This window comes from Littorina saxatilis, linkage group LG12, assembly GCF_037325665.1.
Source record: "Littorina saxatilis isolate snail1 linkage group LG12, US_GU_Lsax_2.0, whole genome shotgun sequence".
Classification (NCBI taxonomy): domain Eukaryota; kingdom Metazoa; phylum Mollusca; class Gastropoda; order Littorinimorpha; family Littorinidae; genus Littorina; species Littorina saxatilis.
The window spans coordinates 84,581,485-84,600,722 of NC_090256.1; the positions used below are offsets into that span (position 1 = coordinate 84,581,485).

General features: G+C 42.1%; 1 protein-coding gene across 2 annotated transcripts in view; it reads left to right on the forward strand.

Moving 5' to 3' along the window:
• LOC138983004 (uncharacterized transporter YutK-like) overlaps positions 1-19,238 on the forward strand; it is a 98,451-nt gene that overhangs the window by 23,821 nt on the left and 55,392 nt on the right. For both annotated transcript variants that reach the window (XM_070356396.1, XM_070356398.1), the window contains exon 2: positions 906-1,050. In XM_070356396.1, the coding sequence (XP_070212497.1) occupies positions 982-1,050 (69 nt within the window). In that variant the 5' untranslated portion in view covers positions 906-981. The remainder of the gene's footprint in view (positions 1-905; positions 1,051-19,238) is intronic.

Below are 19,238 nucleotides of genomic sequence, written 5' to 3' on the forward strand. Positions count from 1 at the left end.
TATTGGCGCTAACCGGTAATTATCGATATTTTACCGGTTGAAATGAGAAAATACCGGAAAAAAATTGGCTGCCGGTATAACCTACCGGTTGATTTTTAGAACTACCGTTTTTTTCGCTGGTAAAACAACAAAACCAGTACTCTGAGTTGGACACTTACCGTGGTTCCAATGACCAGCCTACCTTTTTTTTGTGGATAGTTTTCATCATAAAGGTTTGTGTACCAGTTTGAAAAAGTATTATTAGCGCCATCACTGAGGAATTGTACCTAATGAGACAAAAGGCCCTCGGGTCGCTTCCAAAGTCATACCATAAAAATTAATGGTTAATGAAATGTCGTAAAACGAACACAGATTTGTTTGTAGGGTTGTTGGTTATATCCACTGAGTTTCTTCGCTTTTTGTTACTGGGCCACATCGTCATAGATGGCGTGCCGTTATTGCCGCCAGGCGGTGCTCCAAACTCGTTGTTTTCTTTTCAACACCGCAGAGAAGCAGCGCCCTGAAGCGCATTCTCTAACTTTGATTCACTTAATTACCATACTTGAGGTTTGTTTATCAGCACATCCCGCCGTGGGCGTCTAGATTATGATTAAGTGGATTCCAAAGATTCTTCAGATTCGTCAAATTCGCCAGAGACTTCCCCAAACGGTCAGATCAGTAGTATACCTTTAAGTTACATGTTTGTCAATGACTGATTATCTTTCTTCACAGTATTAAAGAACTTTGTTTGTTTTGAAATTTGAAATCTAAATTTGAAAAAAACACCCCGCAGACTAGTCGAAATAACAATTTCGTGGATAACATGATGCTGAATGTAAGGTATACAACTCATGTAAAAAAAACAAATTGCTCTGACACAACTGTGATTGCCTCCCATTGTCAGCTCTCGTCTGATTTTTTTTCAGGCAGACCAAAGACTGACGATTCCGAATTAGCCGAACGTGACCAGTTAGCAGAAAAAGCTTGACCGTGATCTTCAAGATGAGTGGAATCCAGCCGACCGCTGCGACGTTGTTTAGCGATGAGAAGGACAGAGGGGCATACTCTTTGGTGAGTCCTTTTTTCGCTTGATTATATATTGGGGGAATGAAGCGTCCCCAGGGCCATTTTAGTATCATTTGGGACGCCAAAGTGACCCTAGGGGGACCATCATTCTGGGATGTCTCCCACGAACTGCATTAATTTGTCCCCCAACACAACCTGAAAACGTTCCCCATCCCAATACGTCCCCCGCCCATTTTTCACCCTTCTGACCCCCTCACGTGTGTGTGTTCACGGTTGACCACAAGTACTTTTGCGTTGGATGTGCTTGGTGGGCGCAACACCGCAAGTTAATGGTTCTACACTATTTTTCACTTTTATTTTAAAATGCCCATCAATAGAAAAAAAAACCTCAAACGAAAAAAAGAAAATGTATCAATTAATTCTGCGTCTCGAGGGTAATTATTGCAAGTTATTGTAAAGAAAGACACCAACCGTTTTGTTTCTAACTAGGTGTGCCGTTGTCACCACCACATCACAAACAGAACTCTACAATCCACAGGTTTTGCCCACACACACACACAAACACACAAACACACACACACACACACACACACACACACACACACACACACACACACACACACACACACACACACACACACACAGAGAAGCCGTATATATATATATATATATATATGTATATCTATATCTATAAATATATAGAGATAGTTGACAGTGTATTTTTCGCGTGGCTATATATTGTTTCGACATTTTTACTTTTACAGTAAGGACAACTTACGGGTGCAATCGTGACATTCTAAAAATAGTAACGTAGTAACGGGAATATGGATTGACGCCACACGAAGGAAGGGAGATAAACGCTGAAAACACTGGAGAAGATAAGGAAGAGTTACTGGGAATGGATCCAGAGAAAAACAGAGAAAAACCAAAATCGGTTCAGCGCTGCGCGCTGAGAGCACGTGTTGAAATATCTCATCGATGAGGTTGTGTCCGGGGTGTAGCTGAATACGGTCTCCAAATTTGAAAAAGATCCACCGAGAACTTTGGCTTGGCATCGCGGACACACACACACACACACACACACACACACACACACACACACACACACACACACACACACACACACACACACACACACACACACACACACACACACACACACACACAGACAGACAGACAGACAGACACAAGTCGTATATATATATAGATATAGATATACATATATATATATACGGCTTCTGTGTGTGTGTGTGTGTGTGTGTGTTTGTGTGTGTGTGTGGGCAACACCTGTGGATTGTAGAGTTCTGTTTGTGATGTGGTCTGGCGGCTTTGGTGTGTCTGTATGTTCAGGCCTTCCTTCGAGAAGCCATAACATTTATTCTCAATCCCGTTTGAGTGGACTTCGCCTTCAAAGGTGATTGTGGTGTTTCGGCACTCGGTTACATTGGGTGTCGTCGACTACGATGGGACTCGACATGAAATGTTCAGGCCACTGAATCATTTTCGTGCTGTTCCCATTCCACCTGGGACGGACCTAAGTTCATTCAAAGGGGGTCGAGTGTGACAGGGAGACTACCGTCGCCCTTCACAGCAGACTCTGCAGAGTTGTTCGCCTTAGAAGTTGTGGGCTTTCCTTGCACGTACCCGTAAGTTGTCCTCACTGTAAAAGTGCAAAGGTCGAATCTATTTATCAAACAATCCACTGTCATCTATCTCTATATATTTATATATATATAGATAGATATATACGGCTTCTGTGTATGTGTGTGTGTGTGTGTGTGTGTGTGTGTGTGGAGGCAACACCTGTGGATTGTAGAGTTCTGTTTGTGATGGGGTCTGGCGACTTTTGTCTGTCTGTATGTTCTGGCATTTGAGAAGCCATAACAGATAATATAGGGCTTAGAAATAAGCTCTAAAATTCTCAATCCCGTTTGACAGGACTTCGCCTTCAAAGGTGATTGTGGTGAACCGCCACGCTTTCTGTCTCTGTCTCGCGATTCACCCCGGCGAAGCCGGGTATTCCTCTAGTCATTAATAAATGAAGCACAATGATGCAAGTTGCTTACTAGCAAAATATTAGTGTACCCACTTCATATCTATCTATATATATATATACGACTTGTGTGTGTGTGTGTGTGTGTGTGTGTGTGTGTGTGTGTGTGTGTGTGTGTGTGTGTGTGTGTGTGTGTGTGTCCGCGATGCACGGCCAAAGTTCTCGATGGATCTCTTTCAAATTTGGTGGCCATATTCAGGTACACCCCGGACACAACCTGGTCGATGAGATATTTCAACACGTGCTCTCAGCGCGCAGCGCTGAACCGATTTTGGTTTTTCTCTGGATCCATTCCCAGTAACTCTTCCTTATCTTCTCCAGTGTTTTCAGCGTGTATCTCCCTTCCTTCGTGTGGCGTCAATCCATATTCCCGTTTCTATTTTTAGAAGGTCACTGTCGACAACGCTCAATCCATATTCCCGTTATACTATTTTTAGAAGGTCACTGTCCCGGCGAAGCCGGGTATTACTCTTCTCCAGTGTTTTGCGCGTTTATCTCCCTTCCTTCGTGCGGTGCGCCGGCAAAGCCGGCGTACACCCGGCAAAGCCGGGGTCCCCGGCGCAGCCGGGATTTTCGGCTCAACTTCTTCCCAGCGAAGCCGTACCCGGCGAAGCGGGTATTCATCTAGTTTCGGCATACATTACCAGAAGCTAAGCTTAACCCATTAGGATGTCCAGTTTGTTTTGCAAGTCGGTACTCGTACATGTATTTTCAATGATTTTTTTTTTATAACAAAACTAGCATTCAGGACCCGGCTTTGCCTAGGTGTTACCCAGATAAGATTCACCCTGTCGAGACGAGATACAACGCGATTTCATGGATAAATCGGTGGTGTAACGTACATATCCCATGACCCATCAAAGCCAATGTTACGTTTTCAGCGGATTGTTAGGTGCCAGGCTGTTTACAGCAACAATACACTTTTACTACCTTTCGTTGCGTGCCAGTAGCTGTCGGATCAAATGTCTGTGACAACGCCACCCAGATGTTTCGTCTTACCTGTAGCGGGGGAAAGCTGAGACTGCGTGCTGTGATTTGGGACCCCAGGTGTTATTCACGAGTTGTGGAGAAGAAAGAAATCGTGATACCAGAAACTTGGCTGTTAAATTTAATTTCAGACAATTGTCAAAAGTGCACATAGACCTGAACAATCCTGACGCGGGTTGTTGTCTGTGTGTCTTCCAACCGTACGTCTGTGTTTGGCTGCTTGTGTGTGTCTGTCTGTCTGTCCAGCAGTTAGGACCCGGCTTCGCCCAGGTGTTAGAAGAGCCAACATGTGCCCAAGTAACTATCACATGGGAGCTTTATAAATTTATGAAAGAATGACTCATAAAAGACAAAAGTGCTCACCTAATTTTGACAAGTGAGAACGGTTAATCGTGCATTCGCCGGTTTGTCCTGATACCAAGAGTTACCTCCTTCAAAGTTCCTGAATATTCTACAAGTTTTTTGTTGTGAAGTTGCTTATACATTTAACAACAGGTTGTGAGACAATTTAAAAACTTAGAATCAACATAATTTGATCGTTTAACACCGGAAGAAAATTTCAAATTTGGTTCATATGCCATGAGTTACCTCCAATCCTTGAGAAAGTTCCAGATAATTGTGCAGCAGTTTCAACTTCATAATTTTACATCCTTTCAGGATGAACTTCTCTTCGAAAACAACAGAATTAAACCAAACATCAAATACATATCTTTATAGTCTCGTTCTGCTTGCAGCTGATCTTTAATAACAAATAAGACACAGCTATGCAGCAGTAGCAAGGGGTAAACTTTTAATTTTATGAACTGAAGTTGTCTACCAACTTTGTTCATCTTAAATATGCCACACATTCAGAAAAGTGAGCTTGCCCAGTGGCTACTTTTACTTCTTTTTATTTAAACTGAAACGCACACAAACAGAAAAGCAAATTTGTCATGGCCAACAGCAATACGCAAGTAAGCTCTGAAGTCAGTAATGGCACGTAACAGTTTTAATATGACTATAAAACACTTGTATATTATTATTTTTAAGCTGCAACTCTCACCTTAAAGCTGTCCCAAAACAATGAAAGTAGGGGAGGGGTTGAAAAAAAGCGGGAGTGAGTGTAATATTGTTTTTTGTAGCTCACCCACAACAACAAAAGACAAGAAACTAAGTCCATCTCACGATGAACACGAGCCGAAATCATATGCACTCGACTTATGAAATAGAAAGAAATCAAATACGACAAAGAGAAGATGAGTTTGAAAGTACCATTGAGCTTCCATGTCGGCGTGTGGCTGAGCTTAAAATAGGAATGTTGTTGCAATCTGTTTTTGTTGAAATTTGTGGTAGTTGTTATGTATTATTTTAAGAGCAAAGGAATGATGGGAAAGAAGAAAAGAAAAAAAAAACAGGAATAAATGTAAAAATAATGTTATTTCGAAATGTCTCTTACAACAAATTCATAAAGGACAAACAGTATTGTGGAAAAAAATGTACGCATTAAATGTACAAGAAAAAACTTCTACACAAATAATGTAGCACCCGTGCACACCATTGTATTGAGATCAATAGTGGTCAGTTTGTTGTGTAAATTTACACACGCACAACGAACAACACATGCACAGGCCCGGGGGAAGCTCTCCTTTCTTATGTCCGACCATAGACGTATACATGTAGTTTACATGTTTATTAGTCATCTATGTGATTGATTACGTGTATGATATGACGGAGAGTTGCATCGGTTTGATGCCGTGAACCCAACCGTGGCTGTGGCTGTCGTTTGAAGTAGCCTACTTCTTTATAAAGATTCATTTACATTCTACTTCTGACCAAGGCATGTTTGGTACCTACTGAATCCTTGTTGCGTGTAGTTCTACGTGGCACGTTGCCCAAAGTTGTATTCTTGAGGAGCATAAAATAAAACGTGTTACAAAGTTATCTCAAAACTCTGCAGTGACTGCTCGCGCAGCAGGTCAGCTAATTATAGCACGCAGCCTCCACAGACAGCTCCCGAGCCGAGACCATTATGACTGGCCGCTCCTGCGGCTCGTCAATAAGGTGGGGGGGGGGGGGGGGGGGGGGTGGCGGCAGAGGGATAGTACTTCAAACAGGAGTGAGGACGGGGTGCCTAATGACGGTTCCTTTGATGTCTGTAGACTGGGTTCTGTGGTAGGCCGTGAACGCAGGAGGTACACGTTCTTCGACCTTAAAGGTGAGCAGCAGCAAGTTTGCAAACACTTCTTCCTGGCCACACTTGAATATAGCAGTGATGTATGCATTACAATGTTATGCCGCTCGACGACTCGAGGATCAGGTACCCTTCTCCCTGACAGAGGGAGACAACAGCCTCATAACAAAACTGACGAGCAGTTACTTGACAACATATTCCGTCACATTGAGACATTTCATCCCAGTGTACCACACTACAGGCGAGCCCGTGCACCACAGCGAGACTTGCCATCTGAACTGACGATCACGTACTTGTGGAAGTTTTGTTGTTTCCTTCCACGAGAACAGAAACGTAAAAATGTAAACAGTTCCCACTTCGTTCTGTATTGACCTCATTTGATATGTGTGTTGTTTGGTTTGAATACACTCTCGATACTTCAGTCAGCGGTTGCCTTATATGTTTCAATGTTTTTGTCTTGATTTTGGAATCTCCGAGCGACAGAGAGAGAGAAAAAACAAGTCGCGTAAGGCGAAATTACTACATTTAGTCAAGCTGCCAAACTCACGGAATGAAACTGAACGCACTGTGATATGCACACGCCAGAATAGCGCGGTAGCGTATTGTGCTAAGCAGGTAAGCGCACTTTTCTGTATTCGTGTTAACTTTCTGAGCTTGTTTTGAATACAACCTATTATATCTATATGTTTTTGGAATCAGGAAACGATAAAGAATAAGATGAAATCATTTTTGGATCGATTTCTTAAATTTTAATCGTAAGACTAATTAATCTGTGTTCGTTAATTGTGATCACATTTTATGAGTAAACATGACATATGTATATATTTTTAGATTCAGAATGTGATGAAGAATACGATGCAATCAATTTTAAATCTGTTTGCGAAAAATCGATTTTAATGACAACTTTAATGAGCAAACTCATCAATTAATTTGTAAGCCTCCAAGCTGAAATGCAATACCAAAGTCCGGGCGTCGTCGAAGATTACTTGACCAAAATTTCAACCAATAATTGGTTGAAAAATGAGAGCGCGACAGTGCCGCCTCAACTTTCACGAAAAGCCGGATATGACGTCATCAAAGACATTTATCAAAACAATAAAAAAAAACGTCTGGGGATATCATACCCAGGAACTCCCATGTAAAATTTCATGAAGATCGGTCTAGTAGTTTTCTCTAAATCGCTCTACACACACACACACACACACACACACACACACACACACACACACACACACACACACACACACACCACACCCTCGTCTCGATTCCCCCCTCTACGTTAAAACATTTAGTCAGAACTTGACTAAATGTAAAATGAGAGAGAGATAGCGCGCGCGTGTGTGTGTGTGTGTGTGTGTGTATAGAGCGATTCAGAGTAAACGACTAGACCGATCTTTATTAAATTTTTCATGAGAGTTCCTGGGTATGATATCCCCAGACGTTTTTTTTTCTCATTAATTTTTTTCGATATATGTCTTCGATGACGTCATATCCGGCTTTTTGTAAAAGTTGAGGCGGCACTGTCACACCCTCATTTTTCAATCAAATTGAATGAAATATTTGTAAAGCAATCTTCGACGAATGCCGGACTTCGGTATTGCATTTCAGCTTGGTGGCTCAAAAATTAATTAATGACTTTGGTCATTAAAAATCTAAAAATTGTAATTAAAAAAAGTTTTTATAAAACGATCCAAATTTACGTTCATCTTATTCTTCATCAATTTCTGATTCCAAAAACATATACATATGTTATATTCGGATTAAAAACAAGCTGTGAAAATTAAAAATATAAAATTTATGATCAAAATTAAATTTCCGAAATCGATTTAAAAACAATTTCATCTTATTTCTTGTCGGTTCCTGATTCCAAAAACATAAAGATATGTTATGTTTGGATTAAAAACACGCTCAGAAAGTTAAAACGAAGAGAGGTACAGAAAAGCGTGCTATGCAGCACAGCGAAACCACTACTGCGCAAAACAGGCTCGTCAGTTGCACTGCGTTTTGCACGAGCGACGGACTACGGTCATTGTGAACAAATGCAGTGCGTTCAGTTTCATTCTGTGAGTTCCAAAGCTTGACTAAATGTAGTAATTTCGCCTTACGCGACTTGTTTCTCTTGCTCTCACTCCTGGTTTGTGTGTGTATATATGTATGTGTGTGCGTGTGTTTCAGTGTGTGTGTGTGTGTGTGTGTGTGTGTGTGTGTGTGTGTGTGTGACTCTCTATCTCTCTCTCTCTTGCTCACTCGCTCGCTCACTCACTCTGTCTCTCTGTCTCTGTCTCTCTGTCTCTCTCTCTCTCTGTCTCTGTCTCTCTCTCTGCCTCTCTCTCTCTCTTATGTTATGTTCGTTTGTATGTATGTTTTTGTTTGTTTGTTTAGTCTGTTAATCGTTTGTTTATTCGGTTGTTTGCTTGTTATTACTTCTTTGATTCATATTCTAACATTTTTTAAACGTATTGGCATTAGATTAAACCCTCCCATGGGCGAGGGCTGGATGTAAAAAAAACACCTGTTTGCTTATGCCATTACCCTCGTTAATAAAGAATGTGTCTTTGTCTTGTCTTGTCTTGTCTTCTCTCTCTCTCTCTCTCTCTCTCTCTCTCTCTCTCTCTCTCTCTCTCTCTCTCTCTCTCTCTCTGTACATTTCAATGTTCTGTTATGCATTATGTATTCGTATAGGTAATGTTGTAGTTTTTAATACTGTATGATTGTGATTGATGGTTGTCCTTTTATTGTCTCTATTTTTATGTCTTAGTTTAGCAGGGACAGATTGTAAGACTAGGCGTCAGCCTAAAATCTCCATCCTTGAGTAATACTAATAAAGTTCGTTCGTTCGTTCGTTCGTTCTCTCTCTCTCTCTCTCTCTCTCTCTCTCTCTCTCTCTCTCTCCCTCTCTCTCTCTCTCTATCTTTCTCTCTCTCTATCTCTCTCTCTCCCTCTCTCTCTCTCCCTCTCTCTCTCTCTCTCTCTCTCTCTCTCTCTCTTTCTCTCTCTCTCTAAAGGAATATTTTGTTGTTCCTTTCACTTTGCCAGAGATTTGTAATTTTCGGAAGAAAGTCTCTGCATGATTTTCAGTTGTTTCTTTCGGATTTTGATCTTTTTAGAAAAAAAGGGCTTTGGTTTTGAAAATTTGTAAAACAGTGTTATTGCATATATTTTTAAATAGAAATATTGACACAAGGTATAACCGAGGATATTGAAACCTTTTCTTCTCTCCCAAATTCTTTTATGAAATGAGAGGGGGAGAGAGAGAGAGAGAGAGAGGGGGGGGGGGGGGGGATTGACAGACAGACAGACAGAGAAAGCGCGAGAAAGCGGAAGAGAGAGACAGTTAACAGAGAGAGAGAGATGGAGGGTGCTTTTTATGGTTGGTTGGTTTTAGTTCTTAATGCACTGTTTTTGACAATAGTTTTTATTCGGCAAAAGGCAAATTCAATTACCGCTCTCTCTCTCTCTTTCTCTTTCTCTCTCTCTCTCTCTCTCTCTCTCTCTCTCTCTCTCTCTCTCTCTCTCTCTCTCTCTCTCTCTCTCTCTCTCTCTCTCTCTCTCTCTCTCTCTCTCTCTGTGTGTGTGTGACTGAAGAACAATAATTGACAAACACAGAATAATTATTGGAAACTGCACAATCAGACAGTACATTTCTTCTTTATGAAAAATCACGAAGGAAAAAAAGGGGTCATAATACTTGTTACAATATGTTATCTTCTATGTGTCACTTAAAATCAAAATAAATTTTGACTCTTGAATTAAAGGTCTTGCTTAAAAAAGGGACCTGTCATCTTTCATCAGATTATAAAATATAATGAATTAAAAATTGTCTGACCAACGAAATATCTCATAAATCAATGTGTTTAACAGATTGTGTGTATGTCTATTTATTTATTTATTTATCTCTTCTCCATCCTTAATCACTGTTCACACCCACCCATCCCTTCTCTCCCCTAGTCTGACCACGATGATCACGTACCCCATCCCCCCTTCCGCGGGTCCCCCCTTCCGCGGCCCACACCTCACTGTGCCCACCAGTCACCTCCCCATTCACCACACACACACACACACACACACACTGCCCACTGCAGCGTTCAAGCATTGCTCAAGTAACAATTGTGTTGGGACGTAATGGTACGGGGACGTAATGGGATTCCTTTATGGGACGTATCGAGATGCAATTTTCTTGGGACCTATCGACACGCAATTTTGTTGGGACGCAATGGTACGGGACGCAATGGCACTGGGACCCAATGGTATTGAGACCCAATGGGATTGCTTAATGGGACGCAATGAGACGGCATTTTTTTGGGACGCAATGGTACTGGGACACAATGGTACTGGGACGTATTGGCATGACCCCGTTGATGCCACTAAAACTCTCGTTACATCCTGCATTCTGTCCAGATTAGATTACTGCAACTCCCTTCTCATAGGCTGCCCTGACTCCACTCTCCAACCCTTGCAAAAAGTACAACACTCTGCTGCACGTCTCATTTTCAGAGCACAGCATCGACAACCCTGCACTCCTCTCATGAAAGAACTTCACTGGCTTCCTGTATCTGAACGTATTAGGTATAAAGCTGCCTGCTTCTGCTACAATATCATCTCTGAATCGGCACCTGCCTATCTTTCTGAACTGGTCTCTCTCTACACTCCCTCTCGAACCCTTCGTTCTTCTGATGATGCTCGACTTCTCTGTCAAGGTCGCTTTAAACGCAAGGCTCATGGCTTCCGCACGTTTTCGTATTATGGACCTCAGTTATGGAATTCACTCCCCTTTCACTTACGTCACTCTCCATCCATTTCATCTTTTAAGTCCAATTTGAAAACTCACTTGTTCCAACAACACTACGGATAGTTCCTTAGTATAGAGTCTGGGGATGTGAGATGTGCATGATGTGTTGTTTGAATCTGACAATGATTGTAAGATTTTTGTATACATGTATTGTTGTCCCGCGCTTTGAACTTTTGATAAGGCGCTTTATAAATGCCCGTTATTATTATTATTATTATTATTATTATTATTATATCATGCATTCACATCGGCCAGTAGATCATCAGCCTATAATAGGCGCTGCATCCACCTTTCACGGCCTATTATTCCAGGTCACACGGGTATTTTGGTGGACATTTTTTTTTATCTACGCCTATACAATTTTGCCAGGAAAGATCCTTTTGTCAATCGTGGGATCTTGAACCTGCATACCCCAATGTAGTGTACACGAAGGGACCTCGATTTATCGCCTCATCCGAAAGACTAGCACTTGAACCCACCACCTAGGTTACGAAAGGGGGGAGAAAATTGCTAACGCCCTGACCCAGGGTCGAACTTGCAACCTCTCGCTTCCGAGCGCAAGTAAGTGCGTTACCACTCGGCCACCCAGACCAAATATTTATGACCTTTCATGAAGTAGTTTTGTTTTTTGTTTACTTTTGCCAGTTTGCCAGTTCGTTTTTGGAACTTTGCAAAGCAGTGTCGTGTCGTCTGTTTAGGTTTGGGGAAACACAAATGAAAAGAGCCGAAGAATCCCCGAGCGTTTCTATTGGGTTTGCTTTTGATTATCCATGTATAACCACAGGCGAAGGTATCGTCCACTGGACTACTACTATCACAGAAAGACTACAAGGTACGTCACTCACCTTCGAGTCTTCTGTGTTCTTGGAGTCGCTTCCTGGGGAAAAATATTGTTCAAGACGGTTTGCCTCTTCCTACAGTCTGTGTAAGGTCAAATAAATACAGTTGAATGATTGTTTGAACTGTATGTACCTTTAATTTTCAGCTTCCGTCCGCTGCAGGTTGTTATTAACCATCATTTGGACGAATCTTCTTTTGCGAGCCGCCAGGTTCCACCTTGCGTCAAATCATGCATCCGGCACCGAATATGCATACCAGCGCTCATTGGTGTAAAACTTAACCATATGTAAATATTGTGCAGGAAAGGGAAGCTACCCACGGGAAAATAATCATCGAATATCCTGTTAACCATTGAGCGCTGGTATGCATATTCGGATGCATGATTTGACGCAAGGTGGAACCTGGCGGCTCGCAAACGAAGATTCGTCCAAATGATGGTTAATAACAACCTGCAGCGGACGGAAGCTGAAAATTAAAGGTACATGCAGTTCAAACAATCATTCAACTGTATTTATTTGACCTTACACAGACTGTAGGAAGAGGCAAACCGTCTTGAACAATATTTTTCCCCAGGAAGCGACTCCAAGAACACAGAAGACTCGAAGGTGAGTGACGTACCTTGTAGTCTTTCTGTGATAGTAGTAGTCCAGTGGACGATACCTTCGCCTGTGGTATAACCTGCTTCCTGCAACTATGGTAACCGGGGATTTATTGTCTGGGGAACATGACATTTATTTCCCAGGTGCTTGTGAATGAAAACTCGTGAAAATGATTACAAATTATTTATTTATGGTTTAATAGTTTCTTAATTTTTTGTCTGAATTAATATCTGTCACGTTTCAATATATCACAAAAGGTGATTATGAACGGTTAGTTACTACTAAGTAACTAACCACACCACGATCCACACTCGCAGTCATACAACAAAGATAGAATCAACAAAAGTATAAGTTTCAGACGCCTGTTTATATACTAACTCGCCACCTCCCTCGAGACTTCACTCCAAGATGTTTTACGTTCAAAACGTAAAATATAGGTCACTGACAAAAATGCCAGTTAAGGTTTAGAAAATGATAATAACACGCTGATCCCGTGTATCTATAGATAGAAAAGATAGCTGTCTGTAAAAGTGCTGGTTAATGCAGGTGTCACACACCCCACGTTGTCACTACTCGAATGTAATCATAAATACACAAGATGACAAGGCGGTATTAGGGCGCTATGACATGGTGCACTTAGCTTTTTGCCACTGAGTGGGCGACCCGTGAATAGTCTATCTCCACAACTGCTCCGTTGAATGAAGTGCCGGCTGGCGTGGAAACGAAGCAGGGATTAGTGGAGATATCAGGCGCCTCACTCAGTCGCTGAAGATCCTCCCCGTAGTCTACCAGAAAATAGCAGACGTATAGTTGGTGGGACGACGACAGCGACAGCAACCACCAGTACACCAGAACACCAGGTTACAGCATACCCGTAAATAGCGTAGAAAGTAGTAGGTAGATAAGTAGAAGGCTGCAACAAAAAGCATCGGTGCACTAAACATGCCACGCAACCCTTTACCCTCCACCTTCAAACATGTCACCTTTACATATTTCATCGAGCACGTGGCCCGCACAAACGAACTTTTAAAACAACAAATCAGCTATTTTCCTTCCTTCTCTCCATATCTGCAAAAAAACATATACAGATTAGTATTTTAGCGTCACAAAGAGCAAATTATGCGCTAACCTGGAAAGAACAACAGAGTATTTCATTCCACAAACACAGACTCGTCAACAGCGTTAAATAATGATTTATTACCTCAACAGCCTATGTAGGTAGCTCTCCTTTAAGCGAATCCGCTTCCTTTTGAATGGCTAACGCCCGTCGACGTTTTAGAAGCCACACCCCCGGTACTGAGTTTATCTTCTGCGTTGAAATTCTCCAACCCTCAGCCCAGAAACACCCGACAACCTCGTCGTCGAAACATATATGGTGGCGATAGGCGGTGACTCCTCCCTTGTGCTAAGAGCCCTCCTGTACTAATGCAGAGCAGGCACGATGACATCAAAAATATCACCTCGTGTTGAAATCCTCCAACTCTCAGACGAACAAGTACCGTCTCCTATCGTGCCTATGTTAAAGTAGGCCGTTTCAAGTCTTCCCCAAAACACCTTGAAAACATCACGTGACTCCACGTGTCCCGTATCCAGTTCAGTCACAGTCGATTTCGCCAAGCAAGCAAAATCACGCACGTGGAGCTCCTGCAAAACGAAATCCCCGTAGTTCGCTATGCTTTGTCAGCGGTTTCATACCGTCACCCCGACTCAAGCACAGGCGCTTTCCATCACAATTGGAGATAGGCACTCGACAGAGTGTTCTTATCTCCAATCCATGTCACTAAATCGTGACAATATCATTACTGACAGCTATGTAAACCTGAAAAATTAATTTCGCAAAATATATCGAATTTGAACAAAAAGCAGCACGGCACCCTATATTTACTGAATATACTGAATAAAAGATGCTTCAAGTAAAAGATCTGCGGTGGTTTACACGAGCGTTTACGCGATAACTAAAGGAAAGACAACTTTAAGGTCGTCTTCCGAGAGAAATCCTTGGGGTCATGTGTCTGAGTTGTACCGTTAACGTATTCTTGCGCGAGAGATGTAAAAAGTTTACTTCCAATGTTTTTAAAGGTGCGTAAACAGGTAATGTACCTGAGAGCACACGGACACGGAAGTACAATGCAGAGAGAGAGAAGAGAGAGAGAGAGAGAGAGAGAGAGAGAGAGAGAGAGAGAGAGAGAGAGAGAGAGAGAGCTAGAGCTTGTGTGAATGAGTGAGAGAGTGATAGAGTGAGAGAGAGAAAGAGAGAGAGAGAGAGAGAGAGAGAGAGAAAGCGAGAGAGAGAGAGAGAGAGAGTGCTTGTGTGAATGAGTGAATGAGTGAGAGAGTGTTAGAGTGAGAGAGAGAGAAAGAGAGAGAGAGAGAGAGAGAGAGAGAGAGAGAGAGAGAGAGAGAGAGAGACAGAGAGAGAGACAGAGAGAGAGACAGAGAGAGAGAGACAGAGAGAGAGAGAGACAGAGAGAGATGATATAAATCTATGATGTACTTTAACACCATAATGAAGGCTTATACAAGCTGTCACCATTTTCTTAAACGTTTTCTTATTTTTTTTCGTGAGAAGATTTAAATCCTTCTGTAAACCATTTGAGGCAGACTGGGACTTTAGCATGATTGCAAATTTGCATGGTTGCGTATTTTGATATGAATACAGTGGGTTTTTTTTATGCGTGTTTGTGTGTAAGTTTAACCTTCGCCGGTGGTCGTGGGTCCGTGTGGACCAAGAAAGGTGTTTAATTGCAAATATCTCTTAAACTAGTTGGAATTTTTTAATGAGCTTTTAAGCATGCCTCAGGCATCTACAAAGCTCTTATGTCCTAACATTTCAGCGAGAAGTAAATAATAAAAAAAAGAGGTTATATTTAGACTACAAACATCGTGGGGCCGTGCGGACCCATGTTTCTCAAAGAAGAAAATGAGAAGCATGGGTCCGCACGGCCCCACGATGACTTCCGTGTGTAGTCGATAACCCGGACGGGCGAAGGTTAACCTGTTGGAGGGAAGGTCTTATCTTATGTAAAACCTGACCAGAGCTGAGATGATGGGCAGAACTGTTTCCACGCTAAGGACTGTGCCTTCAAAATAAACTTGGCCAAAACATTATTGCAACAATTTTTCCACACTAACAAAAGCATTAAAACGCAATTCATTTTAGTTGAACTTTATATGCTCGAAAAGGGGTGACCTTGTTTGACAGGCTTGTCACGGAATGCCTATACAAAGTACCATCAATCGGACAAATGATGTGTGCAGCTGACATAATTACCCTTTCGGGCATAAAACGTTCAACTAAAATAAATTGCGTTTTAATGCTTTTCTTAGCGTGCGAAAATTGTTGCAATAATGTTTTGGTCAAGTTTAGATGCAATGTGATTTATGAAACGTGACCTGTGGCGACAATAACAAGTTTTTTCCCCCACAATTATTGACACTTACGCGTTTTTACATAAATTGCATTCTAAATGTATGCATGTTCGGTGTCTCAAAAGCGAGATTGAAACGTGAAGACCTTGCTACCGCTGCGACAGTGTCTTCATCTGTATACCTTATTCATTGATGGCCGGAGGAGCGGTCATCTATTGGAATGCATTCGGAGAGGTGACATGTCTCGCTTTGTTACCGTTCTCACGAGATCAGTTACAGGTTTCTCTCTCTCTCTCTCTCTCTCTCTCTCTCTCTCTCTCTCTCTCTCTCTCTCTCTCTCTCTCTCTCTCTGTATGTATGTCTTTGTCTGTGTCTCCCTCTGAGTCTCTCCGCTTCTGTCTTTCTATGTCTGTCTCTGTCTATGTGTGTGTGTCTCTCGCTCTCCCTCTTGCTCGCTCTCTCTCTCTCATGCCACTACCCTCGTAAATAAAGAATTTGTCATTGTCATTGTCATTGTCTCTCTCTCTCTCTCTCATCCGACTCCTGGCACACAGGTCAAAGCAGAAGTTAACTTGAGTGCACGTGTACCTAGCAGGAGGGGGGTGATTCGAGAAGATGCCAACATGAAATTGCACTATGCTCTACTATTTATTGTCCTTGTCTATCGGACACGAAGAAGGGAAGCTACAATCGCCCCAGGCCATATATACTCTTTGTTTCCTGAGCCTGGACCAATGAGACGGTTACCTCATAGATCTGTTCATTCTTCAATTTGTCGGTGTCAAAAGTTATACCCCCATTCCACACAACCGTTCTTTGTCCCGTTCCCGTACCAACCAAGGAATGCTGACTGACTATTAGGGTTTAACGTCCTCTTAAACCAAATGGTTTATATTGGGACAGGTATTGGTAATACGTTGAAGATATGGTGTGATACTTTGATTCGAACAAGCCCGCTGTGGCTGTCTTCTTCGACACACCAGCATTGGGTTTGTCTCGTCAAAGAATGGAAATACGATCATGATAATCGGAGACGAGAGATGATGCATGCGTGTCTTCGTGTCACGTTTTCCAAGCCCTGAGACTTTCGCTGTGAACGTGGGATCTTTTTCGTGCGCATGTGTGCACACGGGGGTGTTCGGACACCGAAGAGAGTCTGCACAAAGTTGACTCTGAGAAATAAATCTCTGGCCGAACGTGGGGATCGAACCCACGCTGATAGCGACCAACTGGCTACAAAGCCAGCGCGCTACCAACGTCCCCGCCCCAATAATGGAACGCACAAACTGTTAGTGCTGTTAGTGTGTGGCGACAGTAAAGGCTGGCTTTTCCTCAGCTCTTGTGACTTGAGCGTCAACATCGCCTTCTGAATGTATATGTATAGACGTAGAGGTTACATGCCGAGTCTCAGTGATTATCAAAAATAATGGTCGAAGTTAGCGGATCATGAAAAATGCGAGCTTCAGCGAGCTTTTTCATGACCGCGAACTGAGACCATTATTTTTGATAATCACTGAGACGAGGTATGTAACCTCTTTATCCCTCCTTTCTTCAGTTATTCAAAGAAAAGAGGAGTTTTTGTGCGAAAGTTTGATCGAATCATATTCACCCAACCAGTCTACCTGCGCAGGCGATCGATTAATGCGCGGTTGTATAGTTCCGTGCAAATCATTCAATTTTGTTAAAGGACCAGACCACGCTGTTTTAAAGGTTATTAGAACCACTAACCGATGACTGAAGGTTAGAGAAATGCACCTAAAGATTCCAAAAATGTAAAGAAATTCACCGATTCGTAGCTTTATCATTGTGATTTAATTAAAAACGTTCCGCCAAATTCGTCTGCTAAACGAGACTTCGAAATGGCCGCCAGTAGACGAGAACCGGCTGTGACGTCATTTCGTGTACAGCCGCTTAGGCTCAAGTGGGCGTTTGCCTTCATCGAGCATCAACAACACGCCGAAGGAATGCGCACGGCTGCTGATAGCTATGAAGTATAGAAAAAAGGTTCAGGCATCAGTTGTCACCTTTTTCCGATGGGCTTACAACTTCTGCAGCAAGACTGATTAACTGGAAACGGCCAACACGATGTGCTGTGTTTCGCGACACTTTCTTCCAATGTGAACGCAGTTAAGCCGGCAAGAAAACCTGGCACACTCAAAACAGCTGTTGCCTGACGCAGTTCCAGTTCCGACAATTGTTGACCACTCACAGGAGGTCAGAAACCGGATACCAATGTCATCAGAACGATCTGCTTTCACTAAACGCAGACGAAAGGAAGTGAGTACATGTATACTGAATGTGTTCTGTAAGGGATAGGGGTTCAGTGTCACTGGGCATTTTTGTCAGACTGACAGTATTTGTAGTGGAATGGCATCTGTTCCTAATTTTAAGCACATGTGTTAAGATTACAGATTAAAACATATATCTGTTACTACATGTCCGTCCCCATGCACCCACCTTAAAGTTCCCTCTCTCTCTCCCTCTTTTACACTCACCTGGGTAATCGATGAGTCTCAGGTTTAATCAGTGTCCGTCCATATACACATAGACATTCACACAAACACACACACGTTGTTATAGTTGTTATCTTTTAATTCAGTGTTGTATTAAATGGATAAAGAAATCGTTAATACAGCAAGCTTGCATGAATAATTTGCTGTTGTCCTTTTTTTCAGATCAGGTTCTGTAATACAGTAATTATAATTAATACAAGTAACGTCCTCCCAGGTAACTAGGGACCTATATTGGGACATGATTTTTTATACAATGTTAAAAGTGTAGGGTGTAATGGGGGGGAGGGGGATTGGAGGGTGACGGGGTGTAGTCGCTAATAAATTTAAAGGTGCGTTTATTATCTAATATACCAGACATTTTGTTTTGGCTGGTGTACAGAATAACATCACATAAAATCGCACTCGCAAAACATACAAAACACATAAAATGTACACATCAGTACACACATAACCCAAACCACACATATCCATACCAGCACCATCACACACATATCCACATACATACTCTAGTTTGTACATTATAAAAATAAATACATTATGATTAATATCATTACTAGTCAACTTAAATTAAGGCTCAAAATAGGTCTTAAGATGGATGTTATTTAGTGTAATGAAGAGATTATAAAAACCAAAAAAAGCTATGAGAAAGAAAAGTATGAAAGAATTATGCCCATTCTCCAGTGAAAGTTCTGCTGATTGTGGTAACTTTTTTTTCTGTCTAAAACAGGCATCAGGTTAACTGAACGAGCTGTTTGAGGGGGTGGTGATCCTAACACTGGCCTATGGCAACACTGGCCTATGGCAGCTACAACAAAGCTCTGCATACACAGCAAGACTACAATGCAACAGTGCCCAGACTTTGACTGCTACAGCTAGACCAGTTGACTAAATGTGCAACAAAACCCTAATCATC